The sequence below is a fragment of the Balaenoptera musculus genome, chromosome 10 (assembly GCF_009873245.2).
Source record: "Balaenoptera musculus isolate JJ_BM4_2016_0621 chromosome 10, mBalMus1.pri.v3, whole genome shotgun sequence".
NCBI classification, from domain to species: domain Eukaryota; kingdom Metazoa; phylum Chordata; class Mammalia; order Artiodactyla; family Balaenopteridae; genus Balaenoptera; species Balaenoptera musculus.
Window position 1 is genome coordinate 22,314,325 of NC_045794.1, and position 24,677 is coordinate 22,339,001.

Here is a 24,677-nt window from a genome sequence, read left to right on the forward strand (position 1 = left end):
AGCCAAGACCTGGCAAACGCTGACATACAGAAAGTGGAAGAAGAGAGGGAAGGGAGACCACAGATGCCTGAAATGGGTGAGTTGGGTCAGTAGATGGACAATGATACTTTTAAATGACACCTATTTCACACTGTGAAGGAAGAGTGATTTCCTTTTAGACATGTTACCAGGGTGCTACATGTCCATGTGGTCAGGCACAATAATTGTTCTAAAGTTCTCCTGACAGGACAAAAAAACCCTGCCTCTCTAAAACTTCAGCTATTTAGTCTTTTTTTCCCATATGATATAGTCTTTAAAGTTATGAAAATCATTTGGTGGACACTGTAAATTTCTTTTGATTTTTTTTCTCTCTTAGGCTATTTCCATTTTCTTTAACTTTTCTTTGGATAAAATATTTAATTCACTAACCATCTGAAATATCAGTGGGAATGAATGAACACTTGCTCGGGATTTATACAGGTATTTGTCTATCATATAATGTTTGGTTGAGTTAGATCAGGTGACTTTCAAATACTTTTTTCTATGAACCCACCATGCAAATACATGTATGTGAGTGTATTTGTAAAACTAATGCAAAAGTTACCTTTACTCTATAAGATGCACTCTGATATTTTGTATTCTTTCCTAATTCATTTTTTTAAATTAACAGTTGCCTCTTCTCCACAAGCCACATACCACACTTCGGGAAACACTGAGCTTCTTCCTTCATAAGACAGGAGTGAGTGCTGATATGAATGAACCACAAGCAGCCACCATAAAAGCCAACACCCACCATGACTTCTTCTCTTCTCTCTTACTCTATGTGACTAATATGAAATCTGGTCCTTTCCTGGGGTTTAGCCCTCACATTCTCCTGCAGACCCACCTGACTCAACAAGTTCCAGGAATTAAATTCATTTGAGGAAGTCAGGAGGCCCACTTAAGGTCTACAGCAATTAATGAAGTTGGACTCTAATTTTAATAGATATCTTTGCATATAAAACTCTTGGTTCTTCCCAGAATTAAGGAAGGAGTAAGTAAACAGATGTCCCTGAGGCTCTGGCCATACTACAATCACACACATACAACAGCATAAAAATCTTTTCTCTAACCACTACACTATGTGTGACGTCCTCTTCCTCCACCTGAGTGTAGGACCTGTGATATATTCCCATTATCATATCACTCTGCTTCTGTCCTTTGAATTTACCTAATACTGCAACAGATTTGCTTCATCTTCAGCACAGGTCAATATTTTCTTGATATTCTGAGTTACTTTATATTACCTTCTTGTAGACCTATATCTTTAAGTTCTAGACGAGTGCTGTCCAACAGAACTTTTTCTGTGATAATTAAAATATCCTGTATGTGTGCTGCCTTAGTTGTTGGCCACTAGCTACCTATGGCTACTGAGCACTTAATATGTGGCAAATGTAACTGAGGAACTAAATATTTTATTTTTATTGTAATTAATTTAAACTTTCATTTAAGTAGCCATGGATAGTTAGTAGCTACTGTATTGACACTCTAATTCTTGACACTCAATCAGCAAATTCTTGTTCTAAAGGGCCAAACAGTAAATATTAATAGTTTAGGCTCTGTAGGCCATGCAGACTAGGCAACTAGTGGGTTCTTCTACAGTAGTATGAAAGCAGCCATAGATGACAATATGTAAATAAATGTGCGTGGCTGTGTTTCAACAAAACTTTATTTGCAAAAATGATCAATGACCTGTGAGCCAAAGTTTGCCAATCACTTGTCTGAACTATCAAGTCTCTGGGATATAGCTATAGTATCATATGAATATCCTGGAGTTAAAATTCTCAGGCTTATTACCCACTTTTTAACCTATATTCTGTACATTGATACCTATTCATGGGAGGTTAAGTATATTTGTCAAAGACCCTATTTTTATACTAGGCAATACCTCTACTTAATTCTTTTTTCCCAATGGCTTCCACCATCATCAGTTTTGCAGACACTCTGGACCTCTTCATTTAAAAATTCTTATTAGAAGACTGGCCAATGTCCAGACAAACCCATTCTTCCCAGGCCCCTTAAGATATAGCGATTAAAAGCCAAGAATCCATGATTCTGGCCATAATATAGAAACCCACCTATTCTTTAACATGACCCCTGCAGTCAGTTCTTTGCACCTCATACCTTGTTTTCTCTCCCCGAATCCCAGCTTTAACTGGTAAAAGAAAGAACATATTTCTTGTGTCTCCACAACCTTCAGTTTTGGCCTCAGTATGTCAAAAGTGGAGGTTTTGAGACCATTTCAGTTGTATCCTCAACCACACAGGAATAGGCTGTGATGGATAATGGTCAAGAGGGTTGGAAGCCTCTTCTGACTCTCCATCCAGCTACTCTCCCCAAGGAGACCAAGCACCTCTGACTGGCCATCTTGAGTCTACATGGGATTACTTGTGCAAATCACTCAGCGAAGGGTCCTCAACATTAAGATCTGTTTTTTCTTTCTGGAGCTACTTACACTTTTTCTCACAACTGCTTTTATTTCCTTAAGAATTGTTCCTTTACCATTAAAATGAAAATAGGCTACGATTAACACATCTACTCTAATAGACCTGACAGTACCACAAAAATGCTGAGAGAAATATGTAAATGAGAAAGCTACAGATGAGGATCATCAAAGCAGCATGGGAGGTGCTGGGTGGAGACTTAACAGCTTTTCCCCAAAGCATGCCTGGGCCTCAGCTTTCTCATCTCTAAAATGAGGCTTAACCTCGCAGAACATTTGTGCAGATTAGATACCACAGGTAAGCACACACAGGATAACAATGCACATAGGAAGACCTCAATAAATGCTACTACCCTTTCCTTCCTCTCTCTGTTAATGAAGATCAGTGACTTTAAACAGGAATCTTTTAAAAGTTCATACCATACAGTTATAGAAAGGAATCAGAACCAATATACTCTTTTATGTGATATTTTGTGCCCAATAATGACATTTCATTTTCAGCAAATATTAATAAATATAAGTTGAACGTCACCAAAACAGAACTTCTGTTGAATCAGACTAATTTTTTGGAGGTATATTTTAACACGGATTTTAGACCTTTTACATGCTCTGCGAACTGTCATTAGGCATCAGCAGAGTAGAATGCAGGGACATCAGAGGCCACCTCAGTGTAGCAGCACCTGCAGCATCTCAGGCTGTACACACTTACTTGGACATGAAAGCACCGCATCTTATTCTTGCATCGCTCCCCTCAGGAAACAGTAGCTCTGGACTGTACAGCACATCAACCAACACAGAGAATTCAGCCTGCATCATCGGGCTGAACTGTTGCTCCAAGGACGCCACTACATCCTAAGGAATAAAGCACAAGAGAAACCATGTAAAGACCTAACTCAGATTTCATCCTTTGAAGATAGGACAACCTTAAGAATACTAACCAGGAATGAGATGCAGGAATTTCAGAGAAGAGGCACCCTAGTTCCCATGGTACCAAATGTGTGTGCTTTAAGTATAGGCTGGTTTTCTGTATGAAAACTGTTTGAGTCTCCTTTTTCATTTATACTATAAGGGAGGGGTGGGTAGCTATATGATTTCTAAGGATATACAGACAAGATGAAAAGTCAGTAAAGCCACTGTTACAAGCACTGCAGTGTCTAAGATTGCAATAGAGGCAATGCAGGTATTCATCAAATTGGGGTATGCTCAGCAAACAGCTAAAAAAGACTTCATATATGTCATCGGTCATCTGAAACTAACCATTTCTTCCAATGGGAAAATTCCTTGACATATTATCTGAAGCAGTAGTAGTACTATACAAGGGTTCAATGGCACTTAATAGTATTTCAAATTATATTTTTTGATAGACACTCTTGGTCACCTGCCAATAGCCTTTCCTCATCCTCTTCCTTGCTAACAGAATCTCCATGTTATTTCTCAGTCAGGTAACAACATTCTCAGGGAGATGAGCTCCCTCAGCCTAAAGACAAGGTTGATTAGTTTAAGCCAGTCATGGTCATTCCATTTCCCCTGCCAGTAATTGATTAGGAATGATTATGTGACATAGTCCTGGCCAATAAGACATCCGGTGAAGTTTGCTGTGTATACGGGGAGGATGGGGCAGATCCTTTAGGAACTACCTATGATAGTAGTATCTATAGTATACTTGATACTATAGTATACTAGAGATAGTAGCTATCTCAAGATAGCTCGAGAGTGTGAAAATCCAAAATAAGAGGCAGCCCTCATATGACCTTTGGAGACCAGCCTTAAGCTGAAAGGCAACAGACCAACGGTGTTAAGGCCTGGACCTATCAAGCAACTGAACTAAACACCTCAGTAAGAGCCCCAAATCCAGATTCCTTGCTATGTGAAAGATATATTTTTTATTGTTTAAGCCACTTTTAGCTGAATATTGTGTTAATTATAGCTGAAAGCACCTGACATATTTCTAAAACGGACTGTAAGCAATGATAATTTACTGAACATTCTTTAATGATTAAAGCATCCCCTCTTTGTTTTTAAGATAACTAAGTTAGAAAATAAACCAAAAAAACTCACATAAAGCAATACTTTATTCACCCATACCTGTGGCATATTTTGTTAAGCAGAAGACTGACTGCCAATTGCTTATTGTTACTCTCAGCTATAGCAACATGTTTTGTTTTTTTTTTTTAATTTGTTTGGTTGCACCAGGTCTTAGTTGCGGCAGGCGGGCTCTTTAGTTGTGGCATGCGAACTCTTAGTTTCGGCATGCACGTGGGATCTAGTTCCCTGACCAGGTATTGACCCCAGGCCCCCGGCATTGGGAGCACAGAGTCTTAACCACTGTGCCACCAGGGAAGTCTCACAACATGTGCTTTTATGTTATTTTCTTCCTGGTAGTCTCTTGATTTCTTATGGCTAGATCTCAGGGGTTAACTATTGTTTAACTCTTTCCTCTCTTTGTAGCAAAAGTGATCATTTCTACTTCAATTACTCTAAATAAGCTTTCTGAGAAATTCCTCATGACAGCTAAGAGAGACTACTAGAGAGGAAATCACATAAACGGGAAACTAGATATCATACAAAAGTGGGAAAAGAATATGCTTATCCAATGTGACCATATTTAATAAAACATCACTAAAACATACCTATCTTTCAGATTACCTCTCTTCTTCCTTTCATTTACTAAACAAATTGTGCCCAGGCTTCTATGATGTGAATTCTGTCTTTATCTCCTATTTTGATCATGGGCCAACTATGTGATCTCTGATTCATTATTTCTCCAGGTGAAAACCCAGGATAATGATACTAGCAATTACATGGGATTAAAAGTAAATACATAAAACAGCCTCTACGATGTCTTGTAATAACCTATAATGGAAAAGAATCTGAAAAAGAATCATCGTTAAACACCTGAAGCTAACACAACATTGTAAATTAACTATACTTCAATTTTTTTAAATGGTTAAAAAAAACCCAGGCTCTAACACGTATTGACCACTTAGTATTCCTGAATAAATGTTAGTAATTATTGAGTACCAGTTAGCTGCAATCATCACCCTGTTGCCAGACCTAGTGGTTACTTTTCTGACCTCATTGTCACCCAACCATTGCTAAGCATTTTACACACTTGTCCGTACTTTGTCAAACACTTTCTGCGCTTGGCTTCTGTAACATCGCACTCACCTTATTTTCCACCTATGTCCTGACCACTCCCTTACCAACTCCTGGTCCTTTTTCTTCTATATCTACAGTTTCTTGTGAGGAATCTCATGCAACTCCATGGTTTTAATATCATACGTATGCTGAAAATCCTCACATTTATATTTCCTGTATGGACATCTTTCCAAACCACTTCAGACTCATATATCCAGCAGCCTATTTGACACACTCACAGAGGTACTGACATAGACATCCAACACTTAAAATTCTCCATACAGAATGCCTGATTCCAACTCTCCCATTCTTCCCTATCTTAGCAAATGATCCAATCATATCATACCCAGGCTCATCCTTGATTTCTCTTTCCAACATCCCACATCTCATCCATCCATCCACCAAGTCCCATTGGCCCTAGGACCAACTATATCCAAAGTTCATCTACTTATCTTCATTGCTACTGCTATCCCCTTAAGCCAAGCCACCATCACCTTTTGCCTGAATTAATACAATAACTACCTAACTAGACTCACTGCTTCCATGTCTGGACCCTATAGTCCATTCACCATTCAAAATCCACAGTGTTTTTTAAAAGGCAAACCAGGTCATGCCTATACTCTGTTAAAAATCTCCAATGATTTTCCATCACATTTAGAATAAATCCAAATGCTTTACCATGGAAGTCTCTACATGATTTGGCTCCTTATTTCATAATACTCTCTTCCTTTGCTCACTCCTGCCCCAATGGGCTTCTCTTGGTTCTTCAAACCCACATCCTCGTTCCTGCCTTAACATCTTTGCATTTACTCTTCCCTCCCCATAAAGCTCTCTATCCTCCTATCTTTGAATAGATTATTCCTCTTCATTATTTGGGTCTCAACTCAATGTCTCCTTAATAGAGAGGAGCTCCCTCACTGCAGGATCACTCTCCCAGTGATTCTCCATCATATTGTTGTACTGATTTATTTTATTCATAGCAGTTTTAATGCTCTAACATCATATCATTTACTTAATGCGTCAGGATGCATTTTCTATGAGGGCACAGACCTCACGGTTCTATCTCCAGTACTTAACACAGTGGCTGGAACGGAGTTTTCATCAAATATACATTTATCCAGTGAATGCCAATGACTGTGCTAAAAGAACACGCCCTCTTTATTTCTCCCCTGAAATGTCTACCCCTTTGGCTCTCATGAACCTGACTTCCCTCCTTTCTGACCGTGTCTTTTTTTTCTCATTTATTTGGCCATTCTGCCACTTCCGGCCGCTCACAAAATGTTCTTTGTTCTTCCTATCACTATACTCTCTCTTTCAGCAATACCAACCACTATCCTCACTCCAACTATTATCTCCAAATAGAGACTTACCTTCCAATACATTCAGTAGCCTATAAACCTAATTCACTGTATGTTCAATGATCATAGCCAACATCCTTTTACTGGATTCTCTCCTTCCCTCTTACAATGAAGAGTCTATAACATCACCTAGTCTCCAATCATCAGTGCCTCTTAAACACCCCTCATGTCCCCTCTCTATCTCCATCCAGAAACCATCAGGTCTGTTGACCCTGCCTTCATTATTGTATATAACACTTATTTTTTCATTTCATCGATACCACCACCTGGCTGATATTTTTAGTAATTTCTTATTAATCTGCCTTCCTCTAGTCTCTTCCTGATATTTCTATCCTGCAAACCAATAACTGTTTACTCATTTATAATGACATTTTCCTCAAAACATTTAATGACTTATAATCTTCAAGTTTTCAGACTGTCTCACCTGTCTTTTTTTTTTTTTTTTTTTCGGCTTTGCCACATGGCATGCAGGATCTTAGTTCCCCGACCAGGAATCAAACCTGTGCCCCTGTGGCACCTGCAGTGGAAGCACGGAATCTTAACCACTGGACCACCAGGGAAGTCCCTAACTTGTCTTTATAGTCACGTATAACGCTCATCTATCAAAACTCTGAACCTTCACCATTTAATCTACTCATTACCTCTTACAATATTTATTCCAGTTCATGACTTGACCATTATCCACGCCAATAACTTTCCTCAAGCCATACCCCAGTTCATCCCATGAAATCTTCCACTAATTATGTGAGAGGGAAGATATCTGTTATGGGCTGAATTGTGTCCGTCTCAAAACTCATATGATAAAGCCCTAACCCCGGTACTTCAATGTGACTATATTTGGAGTTAGGGCCTTTAAAGGGGTAATTCAGTTAAAATGAATTCATATGTATGGCTTCTAGTCCAAAATGACCGGTGTCCTTATAAGAAGAGATTAGGGCACAGATGTGTATGTGCACAGAGGAAAGACCATATGAGGACACAGTGACAAGGAGGCCATCTGCAAGCCAAGGAGAGAGGCCTCAGAAGAAAACAACCTGCTAACACCTTGATCTTGAATTTCTAGCTCCAGAACTGTGAGAAAATAAATTTTTGTTGGTTAAACCACCCAGTCTGTGGTATTTTGTGATGGCAGTCCAAGCAGACTAATACAATGTGTCTCTTTACTCAGTGTCCCAGAATGTCCAGGCCAAAACAGGAGTGGGATACTATGCAAATAATTTGGGAGTAAAGGTGCTCACACCATTCTCACCAAAGGAGTATAAAAGGATACTTAGAGATGAATTGAAGCAAGGTTGTGAATATTTATTACATGAGTCTTTACAGTAAATTATTTTACCTAATGTATTGAAGTTATTAAGACCCATTACTCTACTATCAGAGCACATTAAATAATACATACTCACTAAAAACAACTCACAACAACTTCTACCTAGAAGCTATGCTTTTTAAAAGGGTGGTGTTCGTAGGACATTGTACAGTAAAGCCTGGTCCCCAACTAGAATTTGATACTTTTAACCATATTTTATTTATGTGACTACATATATTAAAAATTATAATTTAGAAAATATTAATGCCATTTCACGCTCTTATTGTACCTGTAACTTTTCAATAATATTTCTATAATCCCAAGAAGGCCCTCCAAGAGCTTCCTTAAAGCGTGGTCCAGAGCGAGCTGATAGTCTCCAACCCATGGCCGCTCTCTGTACCATATTGGAATGACTCTTCATAAAAAGAGTATTAACTTGGCCGTCCAAATCCACTGGAATGGCAATTCCACGATTCTTTGCTGAAAAAGAAAGATTTAAAATATTTTCCTCTTTATTTGACTAAGGCTACTTGCATTCTATCAAAATAATTTTATAAAGATAGAACAAATAAAAAAGAAAAATATAAGATAAATAAATTCTGGGATGTAATATAAAGCATGGTGACTATAGTTAGCCATAGTGTATTATATATTTGAAAGTTACTAAGAGAATAGATCTTAAATGTTCTCATCACAAGAAAAAAATTGTAACTATGTGAGATGATGATTGTTAACTAACTTTATTGTAGTAATCATTTCACAATATATACATATATCAATGACAATATTATATGTCAATTATATCTCAGTAAAACTGGGGGGGAAAAGAAAAATGTCAAACCTTCAAATTCTGTCAAATTATTTTATATAACTGCAAAAGTTTTTAACTTGAAAGTATCTCAATTCTTAAGACCAATTATTAAAGTGGGCTCATTAAACATTCAAGAATTTATGTGATTTCTTGCTGGTTAATGTTTGAAACGCACTTTACACAGCACCAATATGGCAAAACACTGTATACCAACCATGTAAATTTGTACCTTCCAAGATGCAAAGGAAAATTAAAAAACAGACAGAAAACACATGATAAAATCCTGCCAGTCCATTTTATTAATATAATTCTCGTGTATGTGTCTGTGCACAAACATGCACAAATGCACAAAACTGCATGTGGTAAAACATCTGAGAGAAGAAATAAAAAATTGACAAGTATAAAAAAATCTGCATTGCAAGACAGTACACAGTACATGTCCTTCTTTCTTCCCAAGATCCACTGAAATTTATATTTTAATACACTTATATCACAATACTGAAAAATAAGAATGCTTGCTGTAAGGAAAACAGAAATGTTGAGGTATTTTTGCAAGCAGAATGAAGATGGGATTTGTCCATCAGAGAAAGAAGAAACAAGAAATTGCTCTACAAGAGATTAGAGTTAGAACAGGCCTTCCTAGGTTCCCAGACAAACACAAAGTGGTCACGGGGGATGGGAAAGTCATCTGGCAACTCAAGAAGGAATAGCATCTGAGTATCTGGGAAGTGAAGGCCTTCGTCCCTCTGACTAGCATAAACAGAGCAGCTGGCAGCAGAGGTTTTTACCCAGAGGATAAAGTTAGAGAAATGCAGAAATGTTCTCTCAACAAACACGAATACCTGCCTGGAGAGAATGCCAAATGAAGGGGTTAAGAATTGACAGAGAAGCAGAACAGAGCTTGAAGAAACTGCAAAGTCCTCATCAAATAAGCAGTAGCATGGGGGGAGAGAGAAGGCAGGTCAAAGAAGAAGAGAAAATATACAAAAGATCCCAAGCCCTGACGAAAGCCCTCCTCATTTTAACACTTGTTAGTATTCCCAGCTTGCCTTCTGCTTCACACAGACACACACACACACACTCCAAGAAAGCCTGTGTATCATTTATTCAGCCCCTCACCCAGAACTCAGGGTAAGCCCTGTCATTTACATGAGAAAGCTAATAGAGAAACAGAGCCTCAAAACTGCAGTGGAAGCCCGCGACAGTCATTATAGATCTTTATGACACACCACCAAGAATCACAGGGAAAACCAAGAACATTAAGAATAACTAGCCCCAGTGAAAACAAATGATTTAGGGAAGAACAAAAAATATTTAAATAATTCTAATTATTGTCCTCAGAAAATGTGAGCATATAGTGCCTCCAAAACGTTAGGAAAAAAGAAAAAGAAAGAAATCTTGGAAATTAAAATATGATTGTGCAGATAAACATTTCAAAATCGGCTGAAAAAAAACCATAGGAATAAGGACCAAGTTGATAATCTGGGAAAGTTAAGGAATCCTGTAGAGCATAAAAGAGTCAAAGGGGGGACTTCCCTGGTGGTGCAGTGGTTAAGGGTCCATCTGCCAATGCAGGGGACTGGGGTTCCAGCCCTGGTCTGGGAGGATCCCACATGCCGCAGAGCAACTAAGTCCACGTGCCACAGCTGCTGGGCCTGCGCTCTAGAGCCAGCGAGCCACAACTACTGAGCCCGTGAGCCACAACTACTGAAGCCCGCGTTCCCAGAGCCCATGCTCCGCAACAAAGAGAAGCCACCACAATGAGAAGCCCGCGCACAGCAATGAAGAGAAGATCCCACTCGCTGCAACTAGAGAAAGCCCGCGTGCAGCAACGAGGACCCAACGCAGCCCAAAAATTAATTAATTAATTAATTAATTTAAAAGAGTCAAAGGGAAAATAAAACAGAGAATATGAAACAGGGAGGGTCATCCAGGAAGTCAAATAACTAATAAATGTAAGCTCTAGAAAGAAATATCAGAGACAATGAAAAGGAAGAAATGATTAAGAAAATATAGAGGACAATTAATCACCTTGAGCTGAAGAAAGATGTGAAGTCCTTAAACTGAGAAGGTCTACTGTGTGTGTTAAATAGGATTAAATAAGCATATTGGCCATATTCTAGTAAACATCTATAATGTTATTATGGATTGAATTGTGCCTCCCAAAAATATATGTTGAAGTCCTAATCCCAAGGAAAACAACAACAGTGGGCAGTACTATTTCTGCCGGTGAAAATTCTCTGAAGCCCAGAGATACTTAAAAACTTCTCTGAAAATAGATAATTTTACCTACCAACACAGAAAGTTCCCAATTTAAACAAGAGCTCAAGCTGAAGTGTTAAGGAAATAATAACAGCTCTAAGGCAACCCTAACGATCAATTGCATCACCGCCCAAATTTCCAGAGTGAATGTTTTCCTAATATTCATTATAAATTTCCCTTTCCAAAGCATACAATGTCTCTGTTTCTGTCCACCACACACAGCAAAGCAACTGCACTCCTGTCCCATCTGAAGGACCGACAGCCTTGAAAAGGCCAGGATGCACATATTTTTGTAAATACTTAATCCTGCAGCATGATCAAATCCCGGCAAGACTTTCATCCTTTTATAGCTGTTTCACATATAAACTGGGTTTGTTCTAAACATTCAAAAGTCAAACAGAAGACAATACTCCTTATATGTTATTTTTTAAGCAGCAGAAAAACAAAAATTGTAAAACTGAAAGTTGCTCAAAACATATTACAACGAAGTTTCCGCTCATGTTTAAACAAAGTTGGGGGGGTGGACTTATCTCCCCTTTAGGAACCAGGTACGTTAGATAAAACTAACCATCAAGTGAGCATTTGTTGCTATGAACGTCACTTACACAAAGACGTGCTCAAGGAGTATTCTTCTAATGATATCAGTGGAAATGGAATCCAATGGTAGCACCTCTGTTATTCCTAGCAGTGCAGCCCTCCTATCAGTGTGGTCAGGGAAGTCTCACCCCCGCACCCCTACCTCATGCATCTATGAGCTGCTGCCACTATTCCACTACGGCCAGCAGCAGGGACAAACCAGAATGAGAAGACTCCACCATCCCAAACTTTACTGAAAGGGTTTTTTTGGTCCCCCAAACTGTACCACTCTAGGTGGTATTTTCTAGTCTCTTGTCTTAGCACAGATTGCACGATATAAATTAACTGGCTAAAATAAACCCTACTTTCTCATGTCCAAAGGTAAACTCTAGCCAAAGGCTAAATCACAATTTCTAGGCAATAAAAGAAAATTAACTATGCAACTGAGGAACGGATTTGAGTTAAAATAAGTCAGCTGTGTAGATAATGACGAAACTTTTTCAAGCAATTGTAAAAATATTAATACCATTAAAGACATGGCCTGAAATAGATTCTCTGCACTGTCAAAATATTATCAAGATTAATTTGAAAGCAAAGTTGACAGTGCTAATTTAGCTTTCTATATATTGTTTAAGAATTAAAGCAGAAGATTGTGACTAGGAAAAGAAAGGAATTAATTCATGATCTCACTTACAAGACCATTAATAACTAGAATAATATTTTTCAAATGCAACCAAAAATATGATTCAAACTTAGCTTCCTTTTATGTAGCTAGAAAAAATTCTGATATAAATAGTATATTGCAATGTGAACTAGGACGTATTCTTGGGGTTAATGGTTATCCCACCTTCCCGCCCCCAATAAGGAAAAACTAATGAATTTACCAACAGTCAGTTATTCTTCGGGCACGTAGCATTAACTCCAACTTCTGTGTTTTAGTGGTCACATTAAAGTTTAAGATGTTTAAAAAATAAATGTTCCTGTTTCACTCCTAAGTTGGACTGCAGCTAAGATACTATCTTGTTAAGGGTATTTTGCCAGAGAATAAGCATATGGAGTTCTTTAAAAACTAATAAGAGAGAGGATGGGTTGTTATTAATGCATTCACCTTTTATAGAGTTCTGCACAGCAACAGTTCTCTAAAATGCGCTATCTTTATTCACAGGTATTGTGATTATTGGGCTAACCAACTAATTAGGCTTACAAATCCTGAAAATTCTCTAGATATGACAAGACTTTGCAGTGATTTTAAGATGTAATTGAAATCTATTTCTAATTATTATTCATTAAGTCTTGCATATTGTGCGAAATTTGTAAATTAGACAGAATTACTGGTGGTAACTGCCAGACCAAAAATCTCTGAGAACACACATACTGCAGTGGTAAGTGCCATGGAAAAAATGCTTAGATAGATAAACTGACAGGTAGGGGGAAAAGGCAACAGAAAGTGTGAGCAGTAATTATAACACTTCATTTATTGTCAAGCACTCCTGTACAGGTACACAAGAGAAAGGACAGCTGATGCACAAGGAAGGTATAATGGGGTGGGCAGAGAGTAGTACCTTTTCTGAATCATGTCAAAATATCCAGGATAAATCTGTACTGAAACACTAGTGTTCTTAAATACAAAGAACACTAAAAACACAAAATGTATCTTTCTTGTTTGGTACTCAAACTATACTTAATTAACCCCTAAATTGAATAAAAAAAATAATTGTATTACAAGTGTTAAACAGGACGTGGAGAAAAGGGAATCCTTTTGCACTGTTGGTGGGTATATAAATCGGTGCAGCCACTATGAAAAACAGTATGGAGGTTTCTTAAAAATTAAAAATAGAACTACCATATAATCCACTTATTCTACTTCTGGGTATTTATCCAAAGAAAACGAAGGCACTAACCCCAAAAGATATACACACCCCTATGTTCAGTGCAGCATTATTTACAATAGCCAAGATATGGAAACAACCTAAGTGTTCATCAATTGATGAATGGATAAAGAAGATATGTTTTATATATATATAAAACATATATACACACACACATACAATGGAATACTACTCAGCCATAAAAAAGAAGGAAATCTTGCCATTTGGAACAACATGGATGGATCTCGAGGTTATTATGCTAAATCAAATAAATCAGACAGAGAAAGACAAATACTGCATGATTTCACTTATACGTGGGATCTAAAAATCGAAACAAATGAACAAACAGATCAAAACAAAACTCATGGATACAGAGAACAGATCAGGGGTTATCAGAGGAGAAGGGGGTTAGGAGGTGGGTGAAAAGAGTGAAGGGGGTCGACTGCATGGTGACGGATAGAAACTATACTTATTGTGATGATCACTTTGTAGTGTATACAAATATCAAATTATTATGTTGTACACTTGAAACTAATATATTGTTCTGTATCAATTTTACCTCAATAAAAAAAGAATATATAATTTTATGGTTGTGCGAGAACACAACCACACGTGTTGTGTTCACATTGGCACACGTGACTAGTCATCTGGAAAAAATTAAGTTAATTCCATATCTTATACCTTACAACTATATATATTCCAGGTAACTCAAAATTGTAAACAGTCACACCAAAAACACAAACAGACAGAGAAACTAAAAACGTGAAAATTCTCAATGGGAATTAAGAAACAGCATCTTATACTGATCAAGGCCATTCTGAAGATGAAAGAAAACCTAAAATGCCTAAAAGAAAATAAATTTCTGGGCTTCCCTGGTGGTGCAGTGGTTAAGAATCCGCCTGTCAATGCAGGGGACATGGGTTTGAGCCCTGGTTCGGGAAGATCCCACATGTCGCAGAGCAACTAAGCCCGTGCGCCACAACTACTGAGCCTCTGCTCTACAGCCCGCGAGCCACAACTACTGAGTCCCCGTGCTACAACTACTGAAGCCCATGCGCCCTAGAGCCCATGCTCCACAACAAGAGAAGCCACTGCAATGAGAAGCCCACGCACCACAACGAAGAGTAGCCCCTGCTTGCCGCAACTAGAGGAAGCCCGCGTGCAGCAACGAAGACCCAATGCAGCCAAAAATAAATGAATAAAATAAATGTTTATAAAAAGAAAAGAAAAATTCCTGCATGCCAAAAAAAATTGAAATGACAAATGAAAAATTGAGAAAAAATATTGGCTACTTATAGGCAAAGAGATCTTTTCTTAAGAAATAAAGAGCTATCCAAACTATCGAGAAAAACAAAGCCTTCAGGAAAAGTGAGCAAAACACAAAGAGTGACAGTTCACAGAAAATACCAATGAATCAATCATATGGAAAGGTTTTGTTTTCCCTCACTCATAAGAAGAGAAACACACGTTAAAGCTATAACAATACTTTTATTTATAAGATTTGCAAATATGTAAGAATTTGATAACATAGCACATTATCAAGGAGAAAGATACTCTCCTACATTGCTTGTGGCATATAAATTGAACAACCTCTACAGAGGGCAGTATCTGTCAAAATTAGAATACCCAGAAATTCTACCTTTAGGTGTTTACCTTATTCTTCCTCATGAGCAAAATGACTGGAAACAACATAAATAACCAACAATGGGGTTAAATAAATTAGAATATAGGCACACAATAGGATATTATGCAGTCAATGACAAGAATAGGATATTCACTCATTTCTTTGTATTCACCCAGGTATTTTGTTCATGCAATAAATATTCATTGAGTACCTACCATGCTCTAGGCACAGTGTCAGGCTCTAGAAATTTGTAACAGATAAGGTACTTAGTTTTATTCTGCTTTGTGATTTCCATACATGTTACATCTACCCCCAATGTACTAGAAATTCATTGAGGGCAGGAAATATTGTTTGACAGACTGTATTTCCCTAACAACTAGAATAATGCCTTTCAGATAATGATGGTTCATTATGAATAGTTGAATTAATAAATAAGTGAAAACCTTTATAAGATTTTGCCTTATCTTCTGATCATTCATATTTAATTTTTTTAAAGTAATAATGGAGGGACTTCCCTGGTGGTCCAGTGGTTAAGACTGTGAGCTTCCACTGCAGGGGGCACGGGTTCGATCCCTGGTCGGGGAACTAAGATCCCACATGCCACGCAGCACAGCCATAAATTAATTAATTAGTTAATTAATAATGGAGTTTTTATATTTCCATTATTACTTTAAAACCATAATTACAGGGATGTATTATGTCAAGCTCTTTATACAATAAGCCATAACATCTAGATAGATGAAAATAGACATGTTTGTTTTAATAGAGACTGAATTTCTCTCCTCAAAGAATTAATGATTTATACATGTTCGAATTTGGGGGGGAAACAATTGGCTTGAAGATTGATGTTCATTATTCAAACCATTTGTAAAAGATATTTTACAGAATTTCCATGTGGAAAAAATGATTATGTTTCCAACAAAGTACCTAATATTAATCCCCCTAAATCATTTGAAGATTATGAAACACATGGAAAAAAATTCTTTTTTAAGTGAAGTAACATGGGAGTAATCCTTGGATGCTTTTTCTCAAAGTACTTCTAACACATGCTATTGTATTTTATATAAATGAATAAACTGAGGAACAGTAACAGACCAAGGGCATTAACATCTTGATCAATATTTTGTACCTTAAAGGTATAAAACAATGTTTATTTAAACCGATTTGTGATAGTAGAGCATCACAAATGCCTGCTAGCATGTCAGTCTGGAAGGGGTTCACACCTGCCTGTGTGACCTAGCAAGCTGTCTAACCTTGCTAACCTCATGTCTGCATCTGTAAAATGGGGCTAAGAATTATGTCCACATCACAGGGTTTATCACAATGTCTATCACTAATAAACGCTCTCTACTCCCAGCCAGGTAAGTGCTAATTTAGTAAATACTTTTGCTGTTTTTACTACCTTTTGTGTCCAATGTACAAATATGGAAGAGAATGAAATACTTTTGATGATAGATGAGTTGAACCAATGTACGTGAGAGCACTTTACAAATTGCAAACTGTTATATAAATGTAACTATAATAGATAATATAATAGCTATTTGCATATATAGGAATATGTTTATTTTATTTTATTTATTTATTTATTTATTTATTTATTTATTTATTTAATTTTATTTTTGGCTCTGGTGGGTCTTCGTTTCTGTGCGAGGACTTTCTCCGGTTGCGGCAAGCGGGGCACTCTTCATCGCGGTGCGCGGGCCTCTCACTGTTGCGGTCTCTCCCACTGCGGAGCATGGGCTCCAGACGCGCAGGCTCAGTAGCTGTGGCTCACGGGCCTAGTTGCTCCGCGGCATGTGGGATCCTCCCAGACCAGGGCTCGAACCCGTGTCCCCTGCATTAGCAGGCAGACTCTCAACCACTGCGCCACCAGGGAAGCCCCAAATATGTTTACCAATTTGTAAATGCACTGAAAATTTGCGTTATAAAAACTAAGTATTCTCCTGACTTGTAATATTTTTCTTTAATATGTATATTCTTTGTTTTATAACTATAAATTCTTACATATTTGAATTATAATAATGCCCCTTTGTATTCTTAAAGAGTTGCTGAAACACGAAAATGACCTTGCACCTGAGTTATAAAACTTCAGACAGCTCCCTACCAGCAAGCCAAATTGCCATATTTCTAGTTTATATGTCAGGGCTTCCTAAGATACGACTTCTGGGGCAACCTGGTAGAGCATAACTTCACACTCAGAGGAACCTGGATTTCAAATCCAAGTCAACTACTTGTTAATCGTGCAAGTTATTTAACCTTTCTATGCCTAAATTTCACTATCTGCGAAATATGTAGCTCATGAATTATTGTCAGTCAAGAACATTCATAAACCGGCTTCATCAGAACCAGACACTTTTAGGCAGTAGTGATCAGTGAACAAAGCAAAGTCCCTGCTTTCATAGATTATACTCTAATGGGAGAAGCTGACAACAAAGAAGCAAACAAACAAACAAACAAGGTGCTTTCAAACAGTGATAAGTGCTAAGACAGTAAGATAGGATGGGGGGAGCTGGAACACTTCACTGAGCACTGAACTTTTGAACATGTGACCAGCTGGGAGATAAGGATCCAAATAGTGGGAACAGCACACGCAAATGCCCTACGATGAGAAAAAGGCTTGTAGATGAGACACAGAATGAAGGCCAGTGTGGGTGAAGCAGAGCTGAGGATAGAGAAATGGGGGAAAGTAGTCGTAGATGAAGCTCAGACGATGAAGGGCTTTCTAAGTCATGATAAGGAACAGGAATCTTCAGCGCAATGGAGAGTTCTATATAGGTGAAAGGTATGGTTTGATTTACATTTTAAGATCACTCTAATTATTGTGTAGGGAATGGATTGTAGTGAGACTGGGGTCGAGGTGGGGAGTTCAGTAAGGAGACTCTTCTGTAATCCATGTCAGATTATGGTGTATTTGGACAAGGGTGCCCCACAAGAGAACACAAAAAGATGTATTTTAGAAGTGGAACCAATAGAACTTGCTATTGTATTTAATGCAAGTGAACAACTGGGAAGAATCATATATGACTCCCAAGGTTTTAAGATTACTAACTGTAAAATAGTTATTCTTTACAATGGGACAAAAATCTGCCTCTTGCAGCTACCATATGTTAATTATAATCCTATTCCTGGGAACCTGTAAAAGAAGTCCATTCGCACCTTGAAATGTTGGAAAATAATTATGTTCCCCCTCGGATTTCTTTTCTTTGTCTAAATATTTCAAATGTTTTCAATCACTACACAAGTAAGATGGGTTTAGATCCCTTTACTACTATGGATGCTCACTTCTGAATGCCTTTCATTTTGGTTATGTGTTTTTCCATAAAGGGCATCCATCAACAAATAAAAAAAGATGTGGTCTACCCATCGCAAAGCAGAATTTGCTTTTCACCTTTTTTATCCTAGACAATAGCTTTTATTAATGTTTTTTGACAGATACTTCATAATCATTGTCCCTCAAAATCTAGTAGATTAATACCTATGATGATGTAAGCTAGGATACAGTAAAGACCATAAGAAAAGTATAAATGGTCAAATGGGGGTGAGTTCAGATCTGGACCTGGGAGTCAGAAATGGCTTTTATGGAGGAATTTGAACAAAGAGTTTTTTTGAGTAATGGAAAAGATGCTGAGAGATGGCAATGCTGGAAACTGGAGAAAGAAAGTTATAGTGTGAGTAATGCCTGGGGCATAATAGCTCAGTTTGCTGGGCGGGGGTGAGAAGCAGTGAGCAAGGTCAAAAGAGGAGGTAGGGCTGTGGAAGCCACAAACATTGCGACGAGGAATCCATCCTTAGTTTGTTAGACAAAGGTATGCTGCTGCAGGCTGAGGGCTTTGTTGTTGATGTTTTTAAACCAACAGAGAGAATTTCACTTCAAGAAGATTATTCTGGTAGCAGATTTATTTAAGTGAAGAAAGACAGAAGGAAAGAACATTGAATGTCTACAGTGGTCCAAAAAGGAAGCAAAGAGGGGCCAAACTAGGCCATTATGGAGGAGAAGGAGGGGGAAGTACAAATGCGGGGGATAGCGGGAATGGGATCTCCATGGCTTCCTAACTGTTCAGGTGGAAACAACAAACAAGGAAGCGGAAGAAAACATGCTTGCCATTTGCAGCAACATGGACGGACCTAGAGATTATCAGACTAAGTGAAGTAAATCAGACAGGGAAAGACAAATATCATTTGATATCACTTCTACGTGGAATCTAAAATATGATACAAATGAACTTATTTACAAAACAGAAACAGACTCACAGACAGAGAAAACAAACGTATGTTTACCAGAGGGGAAAGGGGTAACAGAGGGATAAATTAGGAGTTTGGGATTAACAGATACACAGTACTATATATAAAATAGATAACCAACAAGATCCTACCATATAGCACAGGGAACTATATTCAGTATCCTATAATAAACCAGAATGGAAAAGAATATGAAAAAGAATATGTATATTTATGTATAACCGAATCACTTTGCTATATACCTGAAACATTGTAAATCAACTATATTTCAATTAAAAAAAAATTCTCACAAACATAAAACAGATTTTATACCAATACATCACTCTTCCAAACCTACCCTGATTGTAGACTTAGATATAATTATTTTTCAGACTTCCTATCACATATGTCTTTTAGCATATAAAGAGACTAAAATTTAGAGACTAAATTATGTTAAATCATAAACAGTCGAGGAAATGGTAGACAATGGAATGAAAGAATCTTTAGACTGATCCAGTTTCAGTGACTGTTTTAAACCCCCAAAGCTCTGCCATCCTGCTCTGCAAGAGCTGATGTGAGTACACAGGGAACACCACTAAAGTAGCAACTTGCAACTCGGAGGGAAAGCACGGCATGGAATCTCACTTGTGGCTCAAAGCTCTTCGTCTCTCAATTTGTAAGTGGTGTGAACAGCATGCCCTCCGTGCCCCGGGTGGGGCCGACTGGTGTTTTCCCTCATTGCATTTGCTAAGTACTGAGGGAGGAAGAGCAGGAGGAAAAAAGGGGAGGAGGAAGAGGAGCAGGGGAGAGAAAGCAGGAAGAAGATGAGGAAGAGGGGGGACTGCCTTAAAAATGTAAAATATAGAAATATACTTGGCAGCAAACACAATGTATTCCTATGCAAAATAAATAGCATCATCATATTTCTTTGCTTTTCCTTCAGATTTTATTTTTTGATGGTTAGTATATTTCCCAGCTGATCTGGTCCAAATGAAGATGCTTTTAGTACTGTTTTATCATAACTTGAAAAGTATATTATTAAGAACTCAGAAGTTACATGAAAGCAAGAACAACAGAACCAGACTTGACTTTTAATTCCACCAGCCAGAGATACCAGTGTTATTTCTTTATTGATATCCTGCCGGACATTTTGCTATGTGAAACTTTTTAAAATTAAATTTAGGTTCTCTTTTGTGTCCTTCTTTATTTTTGGCAATGCATATGGTGGCCTCTTCCTTTATCTCTTCCTTTCCCTTCCTGAACTATTCTGTCCTAAAACCTGGAGGAGGAGCAGAGCAAAGTCAGGTGCCAGCGCTGGACAAGGAGCGTTAGGGGCCGAGATGGTCCCGAGCATTCGAGCCCAGAAAGGAGTGGAAGGCATGTGCACAGGCGGCTGCCGGGAGTGGAGAATCAGACTTGAGTCGGGTGAGGAGGGCGTCCACGGCAGGGGACAGCCTGGCGCCATGTCAAAGGTGACAAGGGTATTCATGCAAACGAGTGACCCAGCACAGACTCAGAGGCCACCCGGGAAGAGAGGCCATCCCTCAGAGCAGCAGGGTGACATGGCCTGTGGCAACCAGCGGGAACTGCAGGAAGGTGGCAAAGGCCAGGCTGCCAGAGGATGCATCTTTGTGGGGTGTGGTCCTACATGGGGTGCCTAAGCCCGACGGGGCCGTGACGAGGGGAGGGTGTGTGCAAAGGAGGGGTCTCGGATGTAAAGCATTAAAATTATAATTTTGAGGAGAACTGGCATCCTTACAAGTTGAATTTTTAAATCCAGAAATAGTATAACTCTCCATTTATTAAAATCTTTCATATCCCTCAAAATAGCAATATAATTTTATTCTCTTGTGTTTCTTAAGTTTTCTCTTAAGTAATTACTATTTCTATTGCTGTTGTGACATATCTTTTTCACATTTTTTCTCCCTTTTGGATATATAGAAAGTCTACCAAGTTTAATACTTATTTATAATTAATCACCTAGATGAACTGTATTAATCTCTTAGTTCTAATAATTTTCAATTGATCCTCTTGGGTTATAACTGCTTTTGAATGTACTCAAATTAAAACTGCGCCATCATTAAAGTTTGTTAGTATTCAATTACTTAAACCAAACTGCAGATGGGGAGAAAAGACTAAAAATATTTTACGTGGTCATTAATTAGTTAAACCATTTATTCATTTATCAAATATTTACTGAGCACATACCATAACCCTGGCCAAGTTACCTAATCTAGATAATTCTGTTTCCTCAACTGTAAAATGTAAATAATCAACGAGCCTACCTAAGGATTAAATGAGATAATACGTGTGAATTGCTTAGCATTGCAAATGGTGTGCACTGACAACTGTCAGCAGTGATGATGACCACGATAATGAAACACACTATAAGCTGCCCTTCCCGATGCCTGCAGAACCACCTCTAGTTGAGAGAATGATCCAACTCCTCTGTTTGTTTTTTGAAGTCCGGCCCAGTCTATACTTCTTTTCCCTCCTCCTTTCTGACAGCCCTAATTAACTTTATTAAAAAAAAAAGAGGACTCTATGAGGAATTCTTCCTACAATGTACTAACCTTCCCTTAGCTGTTATCCCCTTGCATTCCATTTTATATGGAATTTCTGAAGCCTTGTATGCATAACAGAGCCTCAATGAATACTGATGAATTTCACACAAAATTAGAAAACCAAAAACCCCTCAAAAAGTCCTCCTGCCACGTGAAGATGTTAATAAATCAGGCTACTTAACAGACAAGACAATTCCATAATGAAATCTGAGATAACGATTAAACTAAACTCATTTGTGTAATATCTTACTGAGCTATATTAAAGCACTATATGCAATATTAAATTTAAGGTTAGAAATATAATAATTTAAAAATAAATAAATATATTTTAAAATATTTAAAAAGAAGAAATATAACAATTATATTCCCCTCCCAAAAAGGATGCAATTTCAGAGTCATTTGCTGATCACTGATCTTCAGCTTTACAGAAACCACACCTGCTCTCTTTTTAAGTTGAAAACTGGAAAGCTACTTGTATTGCCTATTAGCCAAAAGCCTGATTTCTTTCACAAAATGTGAAAATAAGTAAAATCCGACACTCTGACTTACCCACTTCAGCCAAAGTTCTGATACAGGACTCCACCGAGGCTTTCTGTGCTGGATTTGGCCAGGTGCAATTGTAAATTCTGAAGGCAGACTGGAGCAGCTGAATAAAAACTGGCTGATGTGTCTGAGAACAGAAAGAAAAGAGGCAAACAGGTCACTAAACCATTAACACTCCTGATGCAGTATCTATGCATTATCAAAAAAGGCCCACCAAAATAAAATACAGTCTTGCCTTTTAAGTTTCAGTGCTACTTAATGAATATCTCATTCAACAAATATTTATTTTGTACCCATCTCATGACAGGCACCACACCAGACACTATAGAAAATTGATTATTTTAACTATATTCTTAATCAGGAAAATATGGCATTTCTTGAAACCAATGACATGCATTTAAGTATATTTTTACAATCTCTGGTTTATTTCCGAGTATAAATAGAGCAGGCATTTTGGGTTTGTTTGTTTGTTTCACTGATTGTATGTTTTGGTTTCATATGATCAGCAAGTAGAGGAGACAACAATTTTGACCTACAAAAACAATTTTACATGATTCTAATAGTTCATTCAAAAGTTTTCCCTAAAAAAAGTATAACTGAAATAATACTTTTATAAGAGCAATACACAATCACTGTAGAATATTTGGCAACCATACAAATGAAAATCACCAATAATCCTAACATGGAGAGATAATAGTATCAACATTTTTAAGATAATTACTTCCTGAGTTTTCTTATGTATATATGCACATATATTCTTTACACGCACAAACCTGGATGATATTATGATGGAATTTTGTGGCCTGTTTCACTTCATATTGCTTCATGATCATTTTCCTTAGGCATCAATTTTTCTTTTAAAACATGATTTTTAATTGTTATATAATAAGCCATCTACAGATATACCATAATTTATTTAGCTATTCCTCTGTTTGTGGACATTTAAGGTTGATGTCAATTTTTAAGTATTATAAACACTTCAGTGAAAATCTTAGTATATAAATCCCTGCTAACTCTTTCAGGATTTACTAAACTGGAATCATTGAGTCAAAATGTCTATCCATTTAAAGAATCATTATCAGTTATTTCGACACTTGGCAGTCGATCTACAGATATGAAAGCTCCTATTTTGCTTAGAGGGAGAGCAAAAATAATTCAGTTTGAAGATGGAGCCTCTTTATTTAAAATAAAGTTTGGGAAACTCAGAAAGGGGCATAATAGTAAATAATAGGAAAGAAAAGTGATCTTGAGAAGTGTAGGAAAGGACTTCCTGGCCTATTAAAGTTTTCTACACTCAAATAAGGTACAGAAATTCTGTGTGACAGACTTCTTTTGTACTTGTTTGTTTATATTACCTGCAGGCTGGTACTGTTGTCTGAAAAGGGAGAATTAAAAAAGCCGCTCACAATGTTCATTATTGACTCAGTAACACACTTCTCCAAAAAGGTGTCTGCGTGTTTCCTGTCTGTAGTTGTGTTGCAAACCTGGAGAGAAAAACACAACAACTCAATGTGTTCTATCACATCTTTGAATTATAAATCAATACTGGAACCTTCTAAAAATTGTCCTGAAATGGTTGTTTATAATATTTCTTCTGCTTTTGAAAGTTGCTTTGAATAAAAACATTTCTGGGACTTCTCTGGTGGTCCAGTGGTAAAGAATCCGCCTTCCAATGCAGGGGAGACGGGTTCGATCCCTGGTCGGGGAACTAAGATCTCACACGCCGTGGGGCAACTAAGCCCACGTGCTGCAGCTACTGAGCCCACGTGCTCTGGAGCCCACACGCCACAACTAGAGAAGAGAAAACCTGCATGCCACAACTAGAGAGAAGCCTGCGCACCAAAATGAAGAGCCCCGCACCGCAATGAAAGATCCCACATGCCACAACTAAGACCCGATGCAGCCAATAAATAACTAAATAACTAAATAAATATACTTAAAAAAATTT

General features: G+C 37.7%; 1 protein-coding gene across 3 annotated transcripts in view; it reads right to left on the reverse strand.

Annotated features, from left to right (window-relative positions):
- The window catches only part of ITPR2 (inositol 1,4,5-trisphosphate receptor type 2), a 524,960-nt gene that overhangs the window by 222,173 nt on the left and 278,110 nt on the right, over positions 1-24,677 (reverse strand). For all 3 annotated transcript variants that reach the window (XM_036864824.1, XM_036864825.1, XM_036864826.1), the window contains exons 33-36: positions 24,085-24,213; positions 22,736-22,856; positions 8,553-8,743; positions 3,171-3,313 (exon numbers count right to left, since the gene is read on the reverse strand). In XM_036864824.1, the coding sequence (XP_036720719.1) occupies positions 3,171-3,313; positions 8,553-8,743; positions 22,736-22,856; positions 24,085-24,213 (584 nt within the window). The remainder of the gene's footprint in view (positions 1-3,170; positions 3,314-8,552; positions 8,744-22,735; positions 22,857-24,084; positions 24,214-24,677) is intronic.